At 56.4% G+C, this 22,895-nt stretch overlaps 2 protein-coding genes across 2 annotated transcripts; both read left to right on the forward strand.

The window, feature by feature from the left end:
- Positions 1-898: 898 nt before the first annotated feature.
- Positions 899-2,918, forward strand: NPM3 (nucleophosmin/nucleoplasmin 3). Its single transcript, XM_004319622.4, has 6 exons — positions 899-1,055; positions 1,345-1,430; positions 1,671-1,790; positions 1,888-1,981; positions 2,340-2,461; positions 2,557-2,918. The coding sequence occupies exons 1-5, from the start codon at positions 938-940 to the stop codon at positions 2,450-2,452; spliced, it is 531 nt and encodes a 176-aa protein (XP_004319670.1). The 5' UTR covers positions 899-937; the 3' UTR covers positions 2,453-2,461; positions 2,557-2,918.
- Positions 2,919-8,187: 5,269 nt separating this feature from the next.
- FGF8 (fibroblast growth factor 8) lies at positions 8,188-14,079 on the forward strand. The gene is made up of 6 exons (XM_033841869.2): positions 8,188-8,352; positions 8,447-8,483; positions 9,012-9,098; positions 9,323-9,503; positions 12,676-12,782; positions 13,625-14,079. The coding sequence occupies exons 1-6, from the start codon at positions 8,321-8,323 to the stop codon at positions 13,913-13,915; spliced, it is 735 nt and encodes a 244-aa protein (XP_033697760.1). The 5' UTR covers positions 8,188-8,320; the 3' UTR covers positions 13,916-14,079.
- The last annotated feature ends 8,816 nt before the right edge of the window (positions 14,080-22,895 follow it).

A 22,895-nucleotide genomic window follows, 5' to 3' on the forward strand; every position in this document is an offset into this window, starting at 1 on the left:
TAGGGACTGGATCTTGAAGGCAGTTCTCTCCCACTTCCATCTCCACTAAAAGATTGCTTTCCATATTTTCTTCAAGGCAAAACAAAAGACTGGCTTTGGCTAAGCCACCCTCTTGCCACAATTATAACCTGGGGGTAAATTAGGGCAGCTAGTTTGAGTGAGTTCCTGCCACCTAATAGAATAAGGAACACAGTTGCCTGTTAATTTGGTCAGAAGGTGAAAGTTGGGGGCGTAGCCCAAATTATGAGGCGGGAGTCTAAGAAAGATGTTCCTGGACTAGCCAGCCTCTGTCAGGATAAGCAATTAGTCCCACGCTTGAGCTAACGTCCTGTGCTAGCAAGCACCAGCATCCAGCCAGCATCTGAAGTTCAGTGAAGATACGCCACCATCTGGATAGTGAGCTGAAGGGTTGTTAAGAGCAGGGAGTACATCCAGGAGAGGATGGAGTGGTGGGGATACAAAGTACCCGGAGCTGAAAGTCTTCCTTCAGGCTCCTCGGTTCCCTTGAAGGGAAGGCAAATCTGAGCGTATTCGCTTTTATAGGAAAAACGCTGCACTGTATCTCGCCTTTGCTGGGGGAATTGGAAAGGTTTCCATTCTCAGATACTTCTTTGACGAAAGCTTACCCTGGATTGGGAGAGGGGACACTAGACAGAGTGCAGAACTAGAGAAAATGGAGGCAGGAACCGCCCTCAGAAAGTCTTGAAGTGAGCAAGGACGTTAACGTTAGTCCCAAGTTGATGCTTTTGTGATGTTACTTGCTCTCTTTGCGGTCTCACAGACGCAACAGGTCTGAGGCTCCTGAACAAGACTGGGCTGATGGAGCCCCTGACCGGGGGCGCCTCGCGAGCGTCTCCTTTAATAGGCGGGGCCGGAACCCCAACGAGTCCCCGGCTTTGTACGTGTCGGGGGCGGAGCCGCAGACGGCCCTTGCAGCATGGCCGCCGGCGCTGCCGCCGCCTTAGCCTTTCTGAGTCAGGAGAGCCGAGCCCGGGCCGGGGGGTTCGGCGGTCTGCGAGTCCCTGCCCCGGTCACTATGGACAGTTTTTTCTTCGGTATTGAGGAAAGGAGGAGCTGAGGGTGGTGCGGGGGCAGAGGCAGGGCTGAAGAACAGGAAAGCAGATGGGTGCAGGACGTGGGTGGGGGCGGAGGGGGCCTCACACGCGGCAGTTGGAGCGGAAGGGGGTAGCCAGGCCCCTGCCCTAGTCGTGCTGGGCGGGGTCCGGGCCGAGCGCTCCAGGTTTTCCTGAGGAGCGGGCGTGTGAATGGCCGGTCAGCCCATGGCTGCACGTGAACGGGATTCGGAGAAACGCCCCCGCACACTCACCCTGTTCTCTCTTCCAGGCTGTGAGCTCTCAGGCCATACCCGCTCTTTCACCTTCAAGGTAGAGGAAGAGGATGATGCGGAGCACGTGCTGGCTTTGACCATGGTAAGGGGCGGGTAAGGGGAGTGGCGGGGAATAGGTTGACCTGAGCGGGCCTCTACCCGCGTGTCTCTTCCCCTCCCCCGCTTTACTGGGAGTCACCTCCTCTGCTTAACCCCCACATGGGGGTCCCCTGGCCAGGTGATCCAGGGACCCCTGAGGCTGGGCAAGTCGTAGGGTAGATGCCTCCGTTTGTGGTCTCCACCCTCACTGGGGAGACTCTGAGGCCCTGTGTACCCTTCCCAGCTCTGCCTCACTGAGGGGGCCAAAGATGAGTGTAATGTGGTAGAAGTCGTGGCCCGGAATCATGACCACCAGGAGATCGCAGTCCCTGTGGCCAACCTCAAGTTGTCCTGCCAACCCATGGTGAGTTCCCTTGGGGGATTGGGAGATAGGAATTGAGGACTTCAGGATTTCTCACAAGATGGGGTGGGCCAGACCTTCATCCTTGTCTTCTTCCCAGCTCAGTTTGGATGACTTCCAGCTCCAACCACCTGTAACCTTCCGCCTGAAGTCAGGTTCTGGCCCTGTGCGGATCACTGGGCGGCACCAGATTGGTGAGAGTCTTCTCCTTTGCCTCCAGTAGACTGTCCATCAGGACTCCTACCCCACCCCAGCCTTATCTCCCAGTGCGGTTCCTATACAGACTCTGTATGCTGTGCCCTCCACTTACTGTCCTACTCAAGCCGTTCTTCATGGAACCTGTCTCGGCTTTTTTAGCTCCAGTGGTGTGGACTCCTTTGGCTCTTTGTTATCTAGTTTAGTATCTGAGGTTTTTCCCACCTAGACCATAAGTTCTGGGAGGTCAGGGTCCCTACAAGCTTAGAGCCACAGGGCATGAATAAATGACCTGTAGTATGAAGGGGGTATGGCTTTAACTTCTCTTCCTCCCTTTACTGCTTGTGTGTCTACCAGTTACTATAAGCAATGATGTTTCTGAGGAAGAGAGCGAAGAAGAGGGCAGTGAGGAGGAGGAAGCTGAGTTGTGCCCCATCCTGCCTGCCAAGAAGCAGGGGGGCAGGTTCTAACCCTCCCTGGTGAGTTGGGTGGGAGGCATGCCCACCAGGGCCTGGGAGGGGACAGGAGGAGCAGATTTGGACCTAGATGCTGACCCCTTGTTTGCTCTCTTCAGGTCAGCTAGCTGCCTGCCACATGCACCATGCACCAGGTTCCTGTACAAGTTTCAAGAATTTTGTGTCTTTTCCATTGAAGAGGATGGGTAGTGGTGGGGTGGGGTGGGTGGGGTTTGGTCTGGTGCTAGGAGAGAGGGGGTCCCATTCTCCATAGTGCCCTGGTGTTCTAATCCTGTACCACATCCAGAGCTTCCCTTTTCTTCAGGAGTGGGAGGAACTCTGAACTTCCATCCTGACCCTCTCTCCCCACTTGCCTGTGAGGTTGGAGGTCAGCATCTGAAGCTCAGGACTACACATTTTTAACATTTTTTTACATTTTTGGATAAAGGTTGAAATAAAGTGGTGTGGAGTTTTTTCTGCAGCTCATTTGTGTGGCTTCTTTCCCTGCTGGGGTGGCATTCCCCTAGGGACCACCAGGTGGCACTGTGGCAGCACAAAGGGTGGCCCTGGGCCTGGGGGAGGGTGAGGAAATATGGGATCCTGCTCTTCCCAGGGCCCTGGGACTAGCCCAGGCCTGGGCCCCAAATGCCTTCCTAGAAGAGGACCTCCCAACACCAAGCTCGTTCCCAGTCCTTAAAGGTGGGGGAGGGCCATCCCAGGAGGTTATCAGCATCAAAACAAGGGGTCTGGGCCTCTGTCAGCACTCAGGCTGATGGGCAGGGGGACAGATAAGGGGGCTTAAGCAGCACGAGGAATGTGCATCCCTAGCCCCATGAGGGGGCTCAAGCCCTGAGAGGGCCTGTGAGGGGTAGGGTAGAGGCCAGTCTTTGCTCCTCCTTGCAGGCATGCAGGCCATCTCTGAGCCAGCCTGGGCCCTTAGAAACCTGATTCCAGGGGCCAGATGGAGGGGGCTGGCCAGATTGGGTGACAGGGAAACCAGAATCTGGGTGGCCTGGCATATGGGGGTAGAGAGGAGCCCCTGGGATTCAGCCTCCTGGGCTAAGGGGTTCCTGCCCCCCAGCCCTCTGCCTGGTCTGTGTTGGGGGGGGGGCGGTCTCTGATGCCTGAAATAAGGTGGTTCTAGGGCTTGGCTGCTGCTGTGCCAGGAAGAGAAAGGGAGGTACCTGGTGTGAGCATGAGTGTGTATATGACCAAGTCTGAGGTCAGCAGTTCAGCAGCTGTGTCGGTTGGGGGGTGGGAGGGGTGGTCTCCGTGCCCCATAAACAAACAAACAAACAAAGGGTTACCTCATGAGACAGTCTGGGGCCAGACATGCTGAGGAGGGACAGAGAACAGTGCCTGGTGGGACCCGGCCCACTCCCTCCACTCTCTCCCACACTGGCCTCTGGGCAAAGGAGTGAACAAGTGGGAGGGGTCCCTAGATAACCCGAAGAGGCTGGTATTGGGGCAGGTGTGGTAAACTTTGGAGAGTGTTTCCCACAACACTGAAAAGCACTCCCTCCTCAACACATCCCTGGGGGAGTTTCCCTTCTCCCTGTGGTGAGGACCAAACAGGTCTGATTTTTAACCTGGCTTTTTCCTCAAGTTGAGGATAAAGGAAGATGATCCCTCTCTCTGTTGCGGTGATCAGGGTCGCAGGCCCCTTTCTCTTCTCCAGGACTTTCTTGAAGTGCTTCCACCAGGAACCGGGGTGGAGGGGGCAGCCAGAATGGAACCATTCACCTACCCGCGGCACGGGGTCAGGAGGTAGAGGGGAAGGTGGAGCTGGCGCCCTCTGGTGGGCGAGGTTGAAACCGCCTGTGGCCGTGCGGCTTCCCGCGCCGCCTCTCTAGGGGCTCTTAGGGGTACGCCGCGGTGCAGGGTCCTACGTGCCCCACCAGTGGTCTGGGCGACTAAGGCCGACTTCATTCGTTCGTTCATTCACGCATTGGAAGGGCTCCTGTTAGAACCCTTCCCTTCTTCCTCTCGTCTATAGCCTCCAAAGTCCTTGGCACGTGCATGGTTGAAGGCGCAGTAGCCTGGCTGAGTGCGGCGAAGAGTCATCCCTCGCGGGAAGCCTCCCCAGCAGACATATCTACCCCCTGTGCGTGGCCCCGCCCAAATATTTACCCCCCGCGACGCGGCTGATCTCTCATTGTACGCCTTTGCTGGTTTCTTGGTGGGTCTTTCCCGCGGCCCCGGCCGGCGCCGAGCGCTCTCCTGCCCGCGGTGGGGGCCCAATCCACATCTGCTTCGTCCAGGAGTTTCCCGGCCCGACGGGGCGCCCGGCGGACAGAGCTGGGAATTGTTTTTTCTCCTTCCCCGCCCCCGCCTCTCCTCGATCCCCCTTTCTGCCCTCTCAGCGCACAGTAGGAGAGTTGCCAATTCACTTTGGCCCCTGAGAGCTGAGGGATGAAGGCTTACGCCAGGGTCTGCAGACTCTTGGAGGAGGGGCAGGACTGTATTTGGGGGGTGAAGTGGGACGACTCCCAGACCCGGGCCTAAAGTGCTTAACACAGCCTCCGCGATTTACATTTGAACGGTCGGCGGAGGGTCTGCGGCGCTTTGAACGCCGGGCGCAGGAGGCGCGCGTTTGAGCGAGCGGCGATCCAGGCGGCCCCGGCCGGTTGGTGTGGATTTGAGGGGCCTGGGGTTGTGCTGCGGGGGCGACCGATGCACTTGGAAAGAGGCTGAAGGTGTGTGTTTAGAGGGGCTATTTGTGTTGGCGAGAGGTGTGTGTTTGTGCTTGCAGGAGGCGATGGACACTGTGTGTGTGTGTTTTTGTGTGTGTGTGTGTGTGTGTGTGTGTATTTGTGTTTGCGGAGTGTGGAGGCAGCCGGGAAAGGTGGCCGGCTGTCACTCAGCGATCAGGTTGACAGGCGCTCCCTCATCAGGGCCAGGGAGCTCTGATTGCAGATTCGAGGAAACAAAATAGCAATTGTAATTACGGGGCTTTGATAAGATAAAGGAAGGAGCGAGCTGGCCGGGAGGTGAGTAAGAGAGCAAGGGAGGAGAGAGCGGCCTGCTGGGGCCCCGATGGAATATTTGCATCTGTCACTCACGGGGGTGTGCCCTGGCAGTACCCGGTGCCTGATGCGGAGGTGTCCTTATTGCAGCCCCCCTCCTTCTAGAGACAGGGACTTTTGGGGAGATGAGAAGAATCCCCCAAAATCGACGAAGGTCCAGTTGGGGGAGATTCTCCAAATATAAAAGAATTCTGGTTTGTACAGGCCCCTTGATGGAGGTTAAGGTGTAGGACTCAAACTCTGACCTCCACACTTTTAGGCCCTGGATTGCTCACCTCTGGGGGAGAGGGAGGAGGGTAGATTAAGATCATTGAGGTTCAGCCCAGCTCCTTCAAAACATTCTGGGGCTCCAAACCAGGGTTGGTGGAGACAGGTTGGACTGTCTCCACCCCAGTCTGGGGAAGGACAGGTGCCCAGAGTGGCTCAGGTTGTGACTCCAGGACTATGCACACTAAGGATGGGCTGGATGCCCTGACCTCTGTCTGGGTCCTGCTCCCTGCTGTTCTCATCAGACTATTTTCAGAGGGCTGGGTCCCTGGTGAGGAGAAGGCCCTTCTCATGCTCTGCTCCCCATCTCTCCACTCATTGTTTAATGCATACAAATAAACATTTTCAAGGGCCTACTATGTGCAGGGCATGAGGTTAAGATAGTGAACATCTTGCCTGCTTGAAGCAGTGCAGCTGGGGAGTTAGACACCCAACAAGTGGCTGGCAACCTCTAAGACAGAGGAGCTCAAATGAAGGAAATGTGCTGGTCTGGGCTGTGGGCACCGGAGCCCACGGCACCTGTCTTCCCCCAGTGGGCCCACCTCCCAGTGGGGTTGAGAGAAGATGGTGCAAACCCAGCCCTTAGCAAATACAAGTGCTCAGTAAATGGTGGTGCTTATGATTATTATCTGTTGGGAGGGTGGTGAAAGCAAGCCTCCCCGTAGAGGACCCACATGCACTGAGGTCTAAATGCTCAGCCAGTTTCCCCATTATTCATTCATCGAATACTAGTTGCAGAACAACCCCTGCCCAGCTCTCTGCCATGAGCTGCAGCTTCTGAGCTAGTAAGACATGGTCCTTGCCAGGCGGTCTGTGTGGGCAAGAGCCAGTTGAGGGAACAGACTCCTGGAGGTGGGTAACAGGTGGGCTCAGGAAGTCTACTTCTCTGGGGAGGGATGAGATCTTGGGACAAGTCTTCTGACTCTGTTTTCCCATCTAGACCTCACTCAGTGTTAGCGTTATGGCTGGGAGTAGGAAAGGTAGGCCACAGAGAAAGGGGAGGTAGGCAGAACTTTGCTGTGCTGCCTACTGCCTCTGGCCTAACGGCTTCCTGGGACCACCCCAACCCCTCCAGCCCAATCCCCAAGGACGTGGCCGGGGCAGTAGGGCAGGGGAGGTCTTGGGTGAGGCCAGCAGCTGGGCAAAGCATCAGTGACTCCACCTGCTCCTCAGAAGTATCTGTCCCAGGGCACCTCTGCCCACCCAGGCTGCTCTCAAAGAAGCACCATGGCTCAGGGTTTCTCAAAGCCCCTGGAGGGAAGAAACGAGCGGCTGGGAAAAGCTTAGACGACTCCTTACCTTCTTGATACTCCCCCTCCCCCACAGTTGACACAAAGCCAGCAGTTCATGTCTAGTACACAGTAGGTGTGTAAATACCTGTTCAATGCACAAATATTGGGACTCTGAGAGAAAAAGCTGGGCAACCTGGATCTAAGTCCCTTCCCCAGGAAAAGCAGCTGAGAGCAGTTATTTTTGCACCCTCTGCCTGCTTCTTTGGTGGGGGGGTTGAGGGTGGTGGCAGTGACTCTGCGTCTTACCAGGGACCTCTGGGCTCTCCCATAGTTGGCTGTGGTTCCTCTCAAGCTTCAGGCTAGTGTGTATGGGGGCGGGGGGGGGGGTACGGGGCAGGGGTGATGGTGATAATGGGGGCAGGAAGGGGAGGAGAAGATGTTTCTCCATCTCAGGGCCTTCTTGGAGACTGAGCGAGACAGGGGAGACCGGCAAGGCAGGGTACTCAGCCGAAAGATGGGAGTGGGTGTCGGGTCCCCGACGCAAGCATGCACTGACAGAGAGGAGCGCACAGCAGTTCACTCCAGTGTTAGCAGCCACTTGCAGGCGGCGGGCCCAAGCGAAGCACACAGTAGGCGGCTCAGAGAACCGCCGTATAGCCTGAGGCGTAAGTGGACAGGGTCCCACGGTGGAGACCGGGCACCTTCCCACTCGGGCTCACCGGCGGTCCAGGAAGCTCCAGCCGAGGGTCTCGGGACTCCACGGGGTGGGAAGCCCGAGGTGCCCCCCATCCCCGCCCGCCTGGACCCCAAGAGCGCGCCAGGGGACAGGCCGGGGTTGGGGGGAGGCGCCCACACCGGCCGCCCCCCCCAGACGGTCCCCAGACCCCTCCCCTCGCCCAGACCCCCAATCCCATACCCGCCGGCCGCCCCGCCCCGGCCCGCCCCGCCCCCGCCCCGGGCTGGGTCCCGGCCCCCGCTCCCAGCCGGGGGCTGCGGGCTCCGGCCGCCCGCCCCGCGCTCCCCCTTCACGCCCGGTGCGGCGCCCCCAGCCGCCACCCTCCCCTCCCCTCCCCCTCCCTTCCCACTTACCCACCCCCCCCTGCCGGCCCGTTACCCTCCCTCCCGCTCCGGCTCCTCAGCAGCCAGCGGCCACCGGCTCCGGCTGCGGCGCAGAGGCACTCGGCGCGGCGCGGCGAGCTCGACATTCCCTGGGACCTAAGGAGCCGCGTCGGGATCGCCCGGGCTCCCGCCCTCGAGCCTTCCTCCGCCGCCGCCGCCGCCCTCGGCTCGTCTGTCCGCGGCCTCCCGCGCACCGGCGTGATCCCGCCGGGGCTGTGCGTGCTCCCCGGCCGCGCGCCATGGGCAGCCCCCGATCGGCGCTGAGCTGCCTGTGAGTACCGCCGCCCCGCGCCCCCGGCCGCGCTCCCGCCCGCCCACCGCTCACCCTGCGCCCCTCTCTCCCCGCCCGCTTTTGTCTCCCACAGGCTATTGCACTTGCTGGTTCTCTGCCTCCAAGCCCAGGTAAGGCGCGCTGCGCGGAGGCGGGGGCCGGAGCCGGCGGGGGACGCCGGGGGGCAAGGTCGGGCAGGGGCAAGAGGACCGACCCTGCGGCCGCGCGGCGGGCTGGAAGGCACCTTAGAAATGCAACCCCTAACTACCCCGAGGAGGGAACTAAGGAACAGAGAGGTAGCGCCTGCCTAAGGTCACACAGCCAGCGAGTGGCGAGGCTAGAACCCGAGGTCTCGGAGTCCAGCTCTGTCTCCCACGCCTCCCAGCCAGGTGGGGGTGGATGGGGAACTCTGCGGGCAGCCACACCCGGCCGCCGAGGATGGAGGCATTCGGGGCCCGGGGGCGTTCGTTGTCAGAGGTACGGTGACTGTCTCAGGGACCCTCTCCGCGGCTCTCTGGGGAGGCTTGCGGCGGGACTGGCCGAAGGATCAGGTGCCTAGGTCCTCTGCGGTCTCAACATTTGCTCCGTGAATTTGTCTTTATAAATGTCAGGGGTCGGGCAGCGCTGCCTCCCGACTTAAAAGCGCCCTGCTCTTCTAGGAAGGCCCGGGAGGGGGGCCTGCGCTGGGCAGGGAGCTCGCTTCCCTGTTCCGAGCTGGCCGGGAGTCCCAGGGTGTTTCCCAACAGGTGGGTCCAGATCCTTCTCCATCCCGGGCTCATCCATGCTAGGACTGGTCTGTCCGACTTTCCTGGGTGGGGGTGGGGGGCGGGTGGCCTGAGCTGGTATGTTGGGGGGACCCCAGCCGGCTGCCTGGGGCAGTGGAGGGAGGTGCCGGGTGATGGGGGCCACTTGGGCCCCTGGGCAGAGTAGCATTATAATGGCGTGTTGTGTATTTTTCAATTTCCTAAAGGTAACTGTTCAGTCCTCACCTAATTTTACACAGCATGTGAGGGAGCAGAGCCTGGTGACGGATCAGCTCAGCCGCCGTCTCATCCGGACCTACCAACTCTACAGCCGCACCAGCGGGAAGCACGTGCAGGTCCTGGCCAACAAGCGCATCAACGCCATGGCAGAAGACGGGGACCCCTTTGGTAAGGCGAGCTGCGCTGCAGTGGGGTAAAGGTAGCCTGTGGAACGGGCCCCTCTTCCCCAGGCTGCCCTGCTATGACTGGACCTACCAGTCACATCTGCGCTGGCCAGAGGCCTGCACACTCTCCAGCTCAGAAGGGAAGGAGTTAAGGCGAAAAAGCATCTTGGGGGTCAGCTGGAGAAGAGAGGGTTGGGGAAGGGACCTCGGGGAGTACTCGGCCCACAGGTGCCCCTTCCCTGCCCAGCAGATGAATGAATCCAGGAATCTCCCTTTCCACCTCCCCCTTTCATACCCCTCCCCACTGCAGGTGGAGGCAGAGGGTTCAGGGGGAGGGGGCCCAGGTTTAAGGGAAGCTCTTGAAAGAGGATATGTCGCCAGGGCCCACAAAAGGAGAGTGGGAAAGAGAAGGGAGAGAAATCCCTTCAGCTCTCCCAGCTTGGGGGGGTGTTGCTGTGAACCTTTAAATACTTTGATCAGAAGGGTCAGTTACACATGGGGACTAGGCTAGGAAAAAGGCCCTCCCCTCTGCACTTGTCCAGGAACCCAGGCGGTCAGTCAGAGTGGGGCTCCTGGCTGCCGGTGGGGTGGTGAGTACAGGGAGCTACTGCGAGGTAGAGAGGCTGAGGACTGATTGATTTCTAAAGCATTCAATATTCCTTCCTTGAAACAAGGCCAATTTCCAGAGTCCTGGATGTACCAAGAGAAAAGCAAGCCCTCTGGGCTGCTGGTGTTGTTTTTAGAGAGCGATTATTGTGAGTTTAAAAACCTTTAAATAACGACCAAGTTAAACAAGCATGAAAGGAGCGGGGAAGACTCTATTAAAATGTAATAAAAAGGTGAGGCGTTTTAAGAGCTAAGAAGAAAAATGAAGAATGATATAAAACAGAAAAAGAACAAGGCTTTTTTTCAGATGTGGAGTTTGAAAGGAGTTGCAAGTCTGTAAATGTTAAAAAAGAGGTTCAAGATTGTTCTCTATGAATCTCTGGAGAGACCCCCGCGTCTGGCAGAGCGATTAAAACTCTTCTTACTTTCACCTTTTTTAACATTTCCTGAATACTTTCTCCTCTTCTCGAGCCAGTTTGGGGGATCGAGTATGTCTCGCTGCATTTTTTCTGCATCGACGTAGCTGACTTCCCTTCAAAGCTGGAGAAGGAGACATAATTTTCCTGGGATAAATCTGTCACTGAGGTGGAAGAATAGGTTTGAAAATGTTAAGCTTTCCAAAAGCCCAGTCGGGAAAGCTGCCGTAAAGTTCGGCCCCAGCTCCCCAGATCCATCCAGGAAGGAGAGTGGGGGCTTTCTGCGGTGGGGTGGGGCTGGGGGTGGCCTGCCTGGTGGCCGAGCTCCCCCGCTGGGCTGGCAGGGCCAGCCTACCGTCCCTTTGTCCCTCCAAACTGGCTACTTGCTGCCCTTCTTAGCTTCCAAGGAAAGGGAATGAATGCCTGGCTCCTCCTGGGTTTACTCCCATTGGAACAAATGGTCCAGCATCCTTGGGTTTTGGGGAGGGAAGAAGAGGCTAAGCTGCTCATGGGGGAATTCCTCTTCAGACATCAGAGGTCTGATGCCCACTTCTCTCCTTACAATTATAGGAGGCTTCCCAGTTTCCCTGGTCCCTGCCTGGTGAGCAGGAGCTGGAGGGCCCAAGAGCAAAGGCTTAGGGTGTATAGCCAGGACAGGAAGAATCTGGAGGAGAACAGCAGAGAAGTCCCAGTTGCTTCCTTATGGGCCCCAGGAAGGGACAGAGGGCTCCATCCCTATCTGCCCTGTTTGGCCAGAATTTCAGAATGGAATCCCCTCCCATCTTCTCCAGTCGGTGTCCTTCCTGGCCCTTAAAAATAGTTGCTCCTTGCCCTGGAAGGCAGACCAGGAGAGGGATGAGCAGACTGGCTGGGTCCAAGAGGAGGTGGGTGGGAGGGGAGGTGACAGCTGCATTTCCCTGGCTGACTTGGAGCCAGACTGGGGACTTGGCTACTGGGTCCCAGCTCTGTGCTTCTGTGAAGGGGGGCAGGTAGTCACAGGCTGGGCCGTGAGGGCTGCCTTGCTGACCTGTGCCCATCACCTCCCATTAGTTTCAGGGACAGAGAAGGTGCCACCTTGTCCGTACAGGCTGGGAGGCAGACCTGGGAGTACCCAAACTTCTTTCTCAAGGAGGGAAAAGGCTGCAGTAGGGAGGGCAGGAGACCCAGCCCCTTCTGTCCCATCCCAAACAGCTAAGTCGGTCCCCACTCCCTTCTTGGTGACAGCCTCAAAGGGAGGAGTTGTGCAGAGAGTGGACAGGGACCAGGGCTTCTGCGGCAAGCGGGCTGTCTAGGGGGAGAGGGGAGTGGGAAGAAGGCACAGAATTCAGCTCCCTGTCTCCTGGCTCTCAGTGAGAGGCAAGCACACCTGATTTTCTCTCCTCCTCACCTACAGAAAGTGTTTGGTCACTGGGGTGAGAAGCCCGGTGCTGCTGGAGGGTGAGAGAAAAGATTATTGAGTTGTTGATTTCTGAACACTGGGGCTGGGGACTGGGGTGACTGGGAAGCGTGGGGAAGAGATAGCATCCTCCCAGCTGGTTCTGGGAAAGCAGCTGGCCATGGGCTGTGGGTGTAGGGAGAGCTGTCTCATCCCTATCAGCTTCTCAGCAGAGCAGGGGTAGGGTGGTGTGGCCAAGGCTGTGGGTTAGAATCCGAGACACCAGAAACAAGAGAGAGTGCTTTTATGTTTGACCCCAGGAGTGGAGGTCACCACTGCACCCCAGACATTTGTAATGATCTGTGAGGCATGTGCATATAATATTCTGAGTTGGAAGAATCCTCAGAGATCTTTGATTAGAAGCAGAATTCTAGTCAAATTAAAATTTACTTGAAGCCTCGGCATAAAAGTTATTAGTCTGGTTTTAAAAGAGGGTATTTTCAGTTTGATGGCTCCAAGACCCCTCTGCAGAAACCAGTTCATATGCCATGATCTCATTCACCCCCCTTCTGTAAACCCAGGTAAGGGGATGGTCTGAAGCCCAGAAAGGAGACTTGACTTTCCCAGGGTTGCACAGCATGTTAGTGGCTGGAGCCCACGCCTTGGGTACCTGGCTCTTGGAGCAGTTGCTTCTGGGAAGGGCCAGCTGGGATGGGGACATGGAGCACTGGGGGTCAGGGAGCTGCTCATAACCACTCTCCCCCCACATTCCCTGACAGCAAAGCTCATTGTGGAGACGGACACCTTTGGGAGCCGGGTTCGAGTCCGAGGAGCTGAGACAGGCCTCTACATCTGCATGAACAAGAAGGGGAAGCTGATTGCCAAGGTGAGGTCTTAGAAGGAAGGGAGGGGGCGGCTGGGGTCTGGGGAGCAGGCTGGGCTGGCTGAGCTCCTCCAGGATCCCAACAAGGTGGGCAGAGACAGAGGGCCACCTTGGGCTTACCTAATGATTGGATGGTGGGGGAGGTGAGGGAGGAGGAAGCTGAGAGATGAAAAGCTATAAAAGCAAAGGAGGAAGAAGGCAGGCTAGGGAAGGGGCGGGGGGGGGGTGGTTGGTAAATTCCATATATCTTTTTAACAAATCGCCAAATTGCTTTGCTATTATGTCCAATTACATGGTACCAGCATTTGGAATGTTCAGTAAGCCGCAGGCCCAGCCCCTCGGCGGAGCTCTGAAATGGCCCCATTAGTCACGGCTCCTCTACAGCCTCGAGCTCCCCGCTTCCTGGGCTTCTGGGGCTTGGGGCTCAGCATCTCCTCACCGGCCTTCCTTCCCCCATAGGGTGGCAGCCCTGGGGCTGCAGGCCGGCATCCTGAGGGGCTGAGGGGGGCAGGTGGGGAAACGGGTGCTAGCAGCTTGGGCCAGACTGGTGGGCAGGAGGCCAGGGTAGGCAGGGGCTGGGCCCCCTCTCTGCCTCTCTGTGTTGGGGCCCAGCCCCTCGGTAGACAGCCATGTGTCACTGCTACCCAGGAGGACAGGAAGTTGCCGGGTGGGCTGTGAGTTGTCAGGGATTAGAGAGCGGGTGCCCGGGCAGGGGGTGGGGCTGCCCACCCTGCCATCTGCTGGGGTGCCCACCTGCTGTCTGGGGCCGCCTCCCCTCTGCCTCTGATGGGGGCGGGTTCTGAACAGAGCCCGGTGACACCGTGTCTGGCCCCCCCTACCTGCAGAGCAACGGCAAAGGCAAGGATTGTGTGTTCACGGAGATCGTGCTGGAGAACAACTACACGGCCCTGCAGAACGCCAAGTACGAGGGCTGGTACATGGCCTTCACGCGCAAGGGTCGGCCCCGTAAGGGCTCCAAGACTCGGCAGCACCAGCGCGAGGTCCACTTCATGAAGCGACTGCCCCGCGGCCATCACACCACAGAGCAGAGCCTGCGCTTCGAGTTCCTCAACTACCCGCCCTTCACGCGCAGTCTGCGCGGCAGCCAGAGGACTTGGGCCCCCGAGCCCCGATAGGCCCTGCCCGGCCCCTCCCCGCCGCTCCCAGCGCCGGAGCTTTCCTCTGGTGCAGGATGAGGTCTGCGCTACTGAAGGCTGGGGAGGAGCTGGGGGAGCCCTGGGCCCTAGTTGTTGATAATTGTTTGCTGTTGGGTTTTTTGTTGTTTTTTTAAACAAAAGAGAGGCTCTATTTTTGTATTCCACTTGGCTGTGGCGTCTGACTTCTTAACTCTCAGGAAGGCCAAGTGAGTGGCCTAGACTGGGATTCCAGCGGGGGTTTCTTGGGGGTGGGGGGCTTTTTCTAGTCCCGCAGAGGCGCTCCTGAGACCCCAGCAGCTGCAGGGTAAGACTGCTAGGCCGCCAGGGGCTCCATTGCACCCCCAGGTGGGGGCAGAGAGGAAAGAGCCTGAACTTTAGGTCAGATCTTTCAAGGGCGGGTGTCAGTGGAGGGTGGTTGGGTATTAGTTGCTATTAAATGACTGAAATATTTATTTAACTGACGTATTAAAAATGTGTGTTGGAGAGTGAGTCCTCCTGGGGTCAGCGCCCTCCCCCCGCGCTGCCCCAGCTGGCAGGCGGCTGAGAGATGCAGCAAATCAGGCAGCAGCTCTGACTGCAGCCTCCCTTCTACCTAAGGATCCAAACCTGTTGGCCGTCCCTATCATTGTTGCTGGAGGGGTTTTCTTGGGAGGACAGAAGCAGGGAAAGGAGCAAGAAGAGGCTCTTAGCTGGTCCTGGGACCTCTCAGACATGGGCTTTTAATAGGAGTCATTGTTAACACTTCCCCAGGCCACCCCTGGGCCAGAAATGATGACTTTGCTAGGACTGGAGTTGTAATCATGGATTCAGTGGGTCCTTTAAAAAGTGCCTTTCTGTGTATGCCTCGGTCTGTGTGGGAGACAGATCAGAGATGCCAGAGCTAGTTCTTTCTGAGTACCAGGCTCCAGAAAATGAAAGAAGAGAGCAGCTGCCGGGGTCCAAGGTGGAGGTATGTTGGAGGGGGGCTGCCAAGGCTGGTGTTGACAGTCGTGACATGAAACAAGTGTTAACTTTGGGATATCTGGTTAGAAAGCTATGAGCAGAAGGTGCTGAGCTCAGGCGCTGCAAAAGACCCCAGGGGACTGTGGTCCAGGGAGAAGCTGCCAACCTTGGAGAGACCAAGCCTAGAGGGAGTGGAACTGGCATTGGCCAGGAAGGGAAGCTCACAGGCCTAGAGCAGAACTCATCTCTGGCCAGGGGGGGAAGCAGCAGGTGGTAAGTCAGAAGGACTAGCCTGTGAAGAAGGACTGCTATGGATGAAGGAAGACCAGGTCATGCTATGACAATGGTAGAGCAGGTCATTCATGGCGTGGGCAAGAGGACTGGCCTGTGGTGGGTGGAGGGGTGGGTTCTTGGAGGTGGACTGGTGAGATTGGCATCACACCACCTGGAAGAGAGCCCAAGCCCAGAGGCAGCAGGTCTCCTGAGGTCAGAGCTGGCCCAGTCATCATACCTGAGCTCTCATTCTGGTTGCTTCCACTGCCTTCTTTGGGCTGGTCCCATAGCACAGTTACTGGACGAATCCAGAAACCTCTTCCTTCTGGGCCTCTGGTCCTTTGGGTGGAGGGCAACCCAAGGCTTCCTAACCACGTGGGCCTCCAAGAGTTGCAGCCACAAATCCCAGGCTCAGGCCATCCAGATGGATCAGGAATCCTAGGGCCCAGTGGGAAGCCTTGGAGAGGTTGGGGTACCATGGGGCCTCTTCTGGCCTGCTATGGGGGTGAAGGGCTCTGGACAGAATAGGTTTCTCCTGGTGCATAGATACGAGGATGTGGGGAGGGGGCTCTAGACATCTCTCTTCCAGCTCCCCCAGCTCTTAGTGCCTCCTCTTCTGCTCCATCCCCTCCCCTCCCCCTTTAATTAATTCTGGGTGAGCAGCCTGGCTTTATTGTGCAAGGAGCTGGGGTCTCACTGTGGGAAAAGTCACACCTTCTGAGCAGCTTCTGATGCCATGCAAATGAAGAGACCGTCCAGGAAACGCTTTCATCTGCACGGCCGCCTGTCCAGCCCCCAGCCCAGTAATTACCCACATTTCATTTGTTTGAGAGCAATTCCTGGGGGAAACCACAGGGTAGGAGGGAGTCTGGGGGGTGGATGGAATGTCAGACTCTCCCTGCCTGTGATCCTGGCCACAAAGTGGGGCCAGGCTGGGCCAGGGTGGTCACTGGCTAGGCCAAAGCTACCCTGAAGCCCACAGGCTGGGGATGCCTGAGTACTCCAGGGTGGTGGGGTGGAACTGTGCAACGGTTGCGACGACAGAGAAGAAGTGGGTTGTCCAGAGAGCCGGACCTGCCTCATGGAGAAGGGAGAGATGACTGATGGGGGAGTAGAGGTGGACAGGAGGGTGGTGGTCTTGTCCTTGAGGTGACCTGAGGCTTTGGGAAGGGGTTGACTCCCAGCAGGACCCCCAGCCAGGCACCCTGGGGAGCTGAGCCCAGAGCAGTGGGGCTGCGCTGGGCCGGAGCACCCACTACCTTGTTTATCTTTGCGTTGCTGCCTCCACAGAGCCCTCGCTAATGGGGTTTTACAGCCCACTCAAGCTGCAACTGGCCAAGAATCAATCATTACCGGCACTTAGCGGTTTGATAGTTAACAGCCTGAACTGAAGCCAAACTGGTTGTTAACTGTGATAACAACTGATTTCAAGGGGTTATTGCCGGCCCAATATGCTCAGCCCATTTATTTCGGGGAAAACAAGCAGGGAGCTGTTGCAAGGCCCAGAAAAGGGAGGAGGACAGGGCTTTCCTCAGCCAAAAGGCCTGCCACTCTGTCTAGGAGTGGGTGCTGGCTGTGAGGACCCTGGGGGCCGGCTGAGGTGTGCGTGGAGGCCTGGCCTCCCAGAGGATCTGAGGATCTGTGTGCGGGCCCAGGTGATCCATGCAGAAGGCCCTCTCCAGTCCTCCCTTCTCCCCAGTTCTGACCTCACCCTGATTCCCCACGTCCCCTCTCCTTCTCTTCTTACAGTAGTGGTCCCCGTGAGGCCCTCACAGGGACAACTCTCCATGGGGAGGAGCTCAGGCCTAGTGGCCAGGCCTCTACTAGTCCCCACTCAGCAGGGGCCCTGGACCTCTTCACCCATTCCTCCCTCTCCCAGGGCTGCCAGAGCCCAGCCAAATCCAAGCCAGAACCTCACCTTTAATTTCAAAGCCAGTGATGACTCCACCCAAGCCTTGACTAGAAAGGATGCACTAGAGGTCTCTCCTCTCACTCCACCAGGTCCTGTCCATCCCTACCTGCTACCCTCAGCTGAATGGCAACAGGTGAAGCTATGGCCAAGCATCTTTCTAGAAAGCTGCTGTAGGAAAGGACCCCAGGAGTTCTCCACCATCTACAGATAGACAGCCCGAGGCCCAGAAGTCCCACAGCCAGCATGAAAGCTAGTTTGAAAGATCAGGTCTTAACTCCCAGACCCAGGCTGCCTCTTGAGGACTGCAGGTCTTACTCTAATTCATTTATTCAGTCAATATTTATTGAGTGCCTATTATGTACCAGGCTCTGTTCTGGGTAGAGGGGACAAAGCAGGAAATAAGTGACAAAAACTCTGTCATTATGGAGCTCAAATTGTAGCAGGAGGCTGTGGGTGGGGTGAGAACAAACTGTATAGTTTATCAGACCCTGGCAACCACTACAGAGAAAAATAGAGGGAATGAGTGTGGAAGGTGGGGTAAGGTAGTAGCGATTTTAAGTAGGGTGGTCATAGAAGGCCTCACTGAAAACTTAATGCTGGAGCAGACACCTGATGGCGGTAAGGCATGCACCTATCTGGGGGAGGAGCCATCCAGGTAGAGGGACCAGCGAGTACAAGCTTATAGCATCAGGGGAAGAGGAGGGAGGCCAGTGTGGTTAGAGCAGAGTGAAGGCAGGATACAGGTGTAGTGTGTGTAGTATGAGTGTAGTGGGGTGGGGAGAATGATGGAAGCTGAGATGAGGCATATAAGTAGTGGTGATGAGGACAGATCATGTAGAGCCATTGAAAAGACTTTAGCCTTGAGCCTGAATGAGACAGCAAACCATTGTGGGGTTTTAAGCACTAGAGTGACATGATCTGAATTAAGTTTTGTTAATAACAAGATTGCTTTGGCTGCTCTGTTGAGAATAGACAGCAGTGGGGTAAGGGAGACTAGTTACGAAGTTTTTGCAGTAATCTTGGCGAGGAATGATAGGGCATTGGAGGTGGTGAGAAGAGATTGGAATTTGGGACATTTTTTGCAAGTAGGGATGTGCTGATGGTTTGGGTGTGGTTTGTGAGAGAAAAAGAAGAGTCTAGGGGTTTCCAAAGTTTCTAGCCTGAGTGACTGAAAGGATGGAGAGGCCCTCTATTGAGATGGAGAAGATTCTAGAAGGGGCAGATTTTGAGGGGAAGAGTAGGAGTTTTGTTTTGGACATGTTAAGTCTGAGCTGACTAAATAAATATTCAAGTGGAGATGTTGAGTAGGCAGTTGTATGTGAGTCTGGAATTCAAGGGAGAGGTCTCATGTGAAGATATAAATTTGGGAGTATTCAACTCACAACTTTTAAAGCCAGGGGATGGAATGGATTTCCTAGGGAGTGAGCGTAGCCAAAGAAGAGGAGAGAGCCAAGCCTGAGCCTTGGTATCCTCCAAACAATTAGAGGTCAGGGTGAAGGGGGGGAACCAGCAAATATTGTGGCCCATGAGGTAGGTAGGAGGAAAACCAAGAGGATGTGTGTCCTGATGATATAGGAAAAATACACCAGTTTCTGAGCCCAAAGCTTTAAGTGGGCTTTGGGTAGAGTTTTACTGTCATCAACTGTCTCCCTTCCCTCCTATCCCCGACCAATCTCAGGGCCAAGAGGATGCAGCCAGCAAACAAGGGGGTTGTTGATTTCACCTGGGGGTCTCCTTGACTCTTCTTTCAGCCTCCCCCTGCCTCTCATCCTGCCGCCTTTACCTCTGGAACACTACTCAAATCTAGTCCATCTACTCTTCTGTTTATCTACTGCCACCTCCCTGCTCCAAGGCATCATCAGCTCTTGTCTGGCTTATGGCAACAGCCCCCTAACTGCTCTTCCTCTCATATCCCTCTACAATCCTTTCTGCACTCAGTAGCCAGAATTTCCAAAACATAAATCTGATCTTGTTACTTCTGCCATATCTAGAATTAAATTCAACTCCTTTTCCATGGCCTGGAAGGTCTCCTCCATGCTCGGGCCCTGTCTGCCTATCTAACTGTATGGCTTAACCTCTCTCCCTTTCATGCACTGCACCCCGGCCACACCTCCTTCCAGCTTCTCAAACAAGCTGGCCTCCCATATGCTTCAGAGCCTTTGCACTGCTGTTCTCTCTGCTTGACATGCTTTTCCTTTAGGTTGCTGGAGGGCTAACTGCTCATTTTGTAGGTCTCTGCTGTCATTCTCTGCTCTCTTTTCTTTATTACACTTATTAATATCTGACATTATCTTGTTTTTTATTTATCTACCCATTTTTGGTTGGCCTATTCCTCCCAAGAGAGCAAGGACTTTGACTTGGCTTATGATGAATATCCAGTGACTAGAACAGTGCCTGGCACATCGTAGGTGTTCAGTAAACATTGGTAATCAACTAGTAAAATGAGAGTAGATGTGGAGGCTGTTGAATGGAGAAGGTGCATTGGGGGTTCTCTGCATCCGGGACTTGGGTCAGGATTTAGGAAATGCCTGAAGGTCAGGGAGACTTGAGGATGGTCCTGGGATGGGTGACCCTCTAAGCCCACCTGGACATCACAGTCTTACTAAAAGAGGGTCCAAGGCTATCTGGCACAAGCTCACCTCCTTTTTCTCAAGCCGTAATAAGTGTCTCCTAAACTGGACAAAGGAGCATCTAAGAGAGCCTGTTGGGATGGACGACTCAGAACCTCCCAAAATTCTGCTTCCTTCCCCACCGCTGGGTTTCCATAGCAACCAGAGGATTTAACAGGAGAGAGTGAAGGGGACTTAGGAGCTGGAGAGAGGAGGAGTAAGTGGTAGCAAGACAGATGGGGAGCTGGCAAGAACTCCGAGGGATCCCCAAGTCCCATGTTACTGCAGGAGGTTGTGCCAGTAAGGTCCCTCTGATTGCCCCCCTTCCCCATCTGGGTCTCTTGCTGACCCTGAAGGACTAACTGTCCATCTGCGCAGGCCCTAGGGCTCACCCTCATGTACTCCTCCCTCCTCCCGGCTGGCAGATGCTAGATGAAACAATGCAGATGGCAGATGTTAGTGAAACAAGTTGCGGCCACTGGATCGGTTTGGGGATCTGCGTTCCTTTTCCCTCCCTTCCTTGGCTGCGTATGGTCGGGGAGGACATGGTGGGAGGAGAGTCAGGGCATGAACCTATGCCAAGCGAGGTCCCAAGCTTTGGCACTTGGGGATTAAGGCCAGACCCCCAGTCATGAAGGATCAGATGGGCTGTAGCTTGGGCCTGGCTGAAGGTGCTCAAACAAGGGTTTGGCCTGGACACTGATTTGAGGGAGTAAGAAGAAGCCTGCACAGAACTCAGCACTGTTTGCAGCCTCCTCCTACCTTGAGCTCAGAGGACCAGAAAACGCCTGGGCCTTGAGCCTGGGAGCAGCAGAATGGTGAGCCCCCGAGGAGCTGGGGCACTGGGCCCTGATACCCAAGCCAACTGCCTGGAGAACCAGCCAGTGACTTTCAAGGGTGAGAGTAACCAGGGCCAACACCAAATTCCAGCTGTCCCTCTGTCTGCCCACAGGCACACAGCTCCCAAACACCCAGGCTCAAACCTCTACCTTCTTGGACTCCTCCTTGTTTCCAGCCACCGACATTTAATCATGTCAATTGGACAGATGTGACCAACTCTTGCTAAATCTTTCTTCATAGGGAAATCCCCCTGTCCCATCACAACCTACACCGGGCCATTTCATGCCCTCCCACCTTGTCTCCCTGCCCAGCCTCTCCCTGGGCTTTTTTGTATCACCTCCCCCTCCCTGCCTCCTGCAGCCCTCAGTAATGAAGAGCAAACTCATAAAACATTCATCGTGGGTAATACACCATGTAGGGTCTGCCTGATCGCAGTTCTGATAGGGGAGCCGGGTCAGTATTGCTGGGTCTTAGGCTTCTGAGGGCTGGGGCTGACTTCTGTGCCTTGGGTTCAAGTTCCAGTGACTTCCATTAAGCCAGGCCCAATCCTCCCTGGCGGGGTGGAGGGTCCTGGGTAGAGTAGAAGAGGGGCTTCCTGAGAGGAGGTGCTAGCAGTCTGGGGAGGGAAAGGTGGCTCCTGGGGGCACTCCTAAGCCAGGCATGACAGGTAGCTGGGGCTCTGGATAAAAGCTGGAGACAAGGTGAGCCGTGACCGAAAGGCTAAAGGTTTGTGCTGAGTGAGGAGAGTCAGGGCCTAAGCGTGCAGTGTCTGGAATGGTTATTTTTGCCTCGGGGAGCCCGGTAAGGCGGAAGTGTGCACAGGTGTGTGAGGGAGGGGAGGGTCCTGTGTGGGTGGAGGACGCTCTCCAGGAGCCTCCGGGTGGGGGCAGTTTCATCAAAAGCAGACAGAGGGAAGGGAAGGGAGAGGAAGGGAAGGGAGCTGCCTCTCACTCCTCCCACACCCCTGGAGCGTGCACTGACCACTGACACTAATGAGGCACCCCTCAACCCCACCGCCGAGGCCTCAGTAAAGTCAGAAGGAATTCAGAGAAATGGCGCTGGGAGCAGCCAGAAATCAGCTGTGGCTTTGGAATCACACAGAAGTAAGTTAAATCCTGGCCCTGCTACTCCCTGACTGTGTGAACCTCTCCAGGCCTCAATTTCCTTACCTGCAAAATGGGGGATATGCTCCACCCTATAGAGTTGTCACAAAGAGTGTGTAAGGGGTCCTGCAGAGTGTCCTAGCAAGGGTTCCTCATACAGGGTGTCTGCTGTGGGGTTGGGCTCTGGGGGAGGGGTCGGGCCAGTTGAGCTAAGGCTCTGGGAGCCCAGGTGTGCACCATGATGACATCCAAGCAGCACCATGAGGAGCCCGGAGGGCGGGCGAATCTTCAGGGGGCTGTGTTCCTGGGCCCGAGGTAGCCAGAAAGCTGAGTAAGATAAAGGGCACGTCCTTCAAGCACATAAATCTGACCTCGTTCTCCCTTCCACTCACCGGAGCAGGTGTGCCAGCCAAAGGCCTGGGCCCCGGAGACCTGGGAGAAGCGAGGGCGCAGAGACGCTGTTGTTCTGCAAGGCTTCCTGCTCACCCCTGAGGCCCTCGTGCAGGTTCTTCCCGCCCTGCTCCTCGGACCCAGCCTTGCCTCCCTCTCCCAACCCCCAAAGCAGCAAGCCGGGGGGAGAATCAAGTCCGAGATGTCTGGAGTTGGGAAGAATTCAAGGAGAGAGACACACGGAGAACACAGAGCATCAACACTCAAGACTTCTTATCTGTGCTCCGGCCTCTTCCCTTCCCCAGGGCCTCACATGGATATATGACCAACCCACTGGGCACGTCCTCTAAGCCAGGCATTAAAGCAAGTGTTGGGAGGCAACGGTGAGCATGTGAGATGGACCCCTGACTCCCGAAGCTTCCCTTCCAGCGCCGGTGGCCGCCTTTAGACAGTCAACTCTGATGAGGTATGGGAAAGGCCAAGACGGAGGAAGAGCAAGGGTTGGGCGAGGAAAGGGGTCCGGGGAGGAGGGCAGATGGCTTGGGGTTGAGGCCATGCTGGCTCTGAGGCCGTCGGGTGGGAGATCCTCCAGATGGAGCTCAGCTTGACTCCTCTCAGCCCCAGCTCAGTCCCGTGCACAGAGTATTGAGTCGCTGGGGCTCGAGAGGACAAGGCACGGCCCCTCCTTCAGGCCACCCCAGGTACAGGGGTTCGCAGACGCGTAAACCTGTGGTCGCCATACCGCGGGGCATGGACAACAGTGGTTTAGCACCAGGTGCTCCACTGGCTGAATCGTAAAAGCCCTCACAGAGAAGATGGGAGCTGAGAATGAGTAGCTGTGGAATCCTCAGGGTAATTTGTCTTTCCTGAACCTTAGTGTCGTCATCTAG

The sequence above is a fragment of the Tursiops truncatus genome, chromosome 16, assembly GCF_011762595.2.
Source record: "Tursiops truncatus isolate mTurTru1 chromosome 16, mTurTru1.mat.Y, whole genome shotgun sequence".
NCBI lineage: Eukaryota > Metazoa > Chordata > Mammalia > Artiodactyla > Delphinidae > Tursiops > Tursiops truncatus.

Excerpts from the sequence above, each read along its gene's own strand:
- FGF8 (XM_033841869.2), top strand. The coding sequence starts at position 8,321 with ATGGGCAGCCCCCGATCGGCGCTGAGCTGCCT. Across the intron at positions 8,353-8,446 it reads CGATCGGCGCTGAGCTGCCT|GCTATTGCACTTGCTGGTTC; the intron begins GTGAGTACCGCC and ends TGTCTCCCACAG. Across the intron at positions 8,484-9,011 it reads TTCTCTGCCTCCAAGCCCAG|GAAGGCCCGGGAGGGGGGCC; the intron begins GTAAGGCGCGCT and ends CTGCTCTTCTAG.
- NPM3 (XM_004319622.4), top strand. The coding sequence starts at position 938 with ATGGCCGCCGGCGCTGCCGCCGCCTTAGCCTTTCTGAGTCAGGAGAGC. Across the intron at positions 1,431-1,670 it reads ACGTGCTGGCTTTGACCATG|CTCTGCCTCACTGAGGGGGC; the intron begins GTAAGGGGCGGG and ends TACCCTTCCCAG. Across the intron at positions 1,982-2,339 it reads CACTGGGCGGCACCAGATTG|TTACTATAAGCAATGATGTT; the intron begins GTGAGAGTCTTC and ends TGTGTCTACCAG.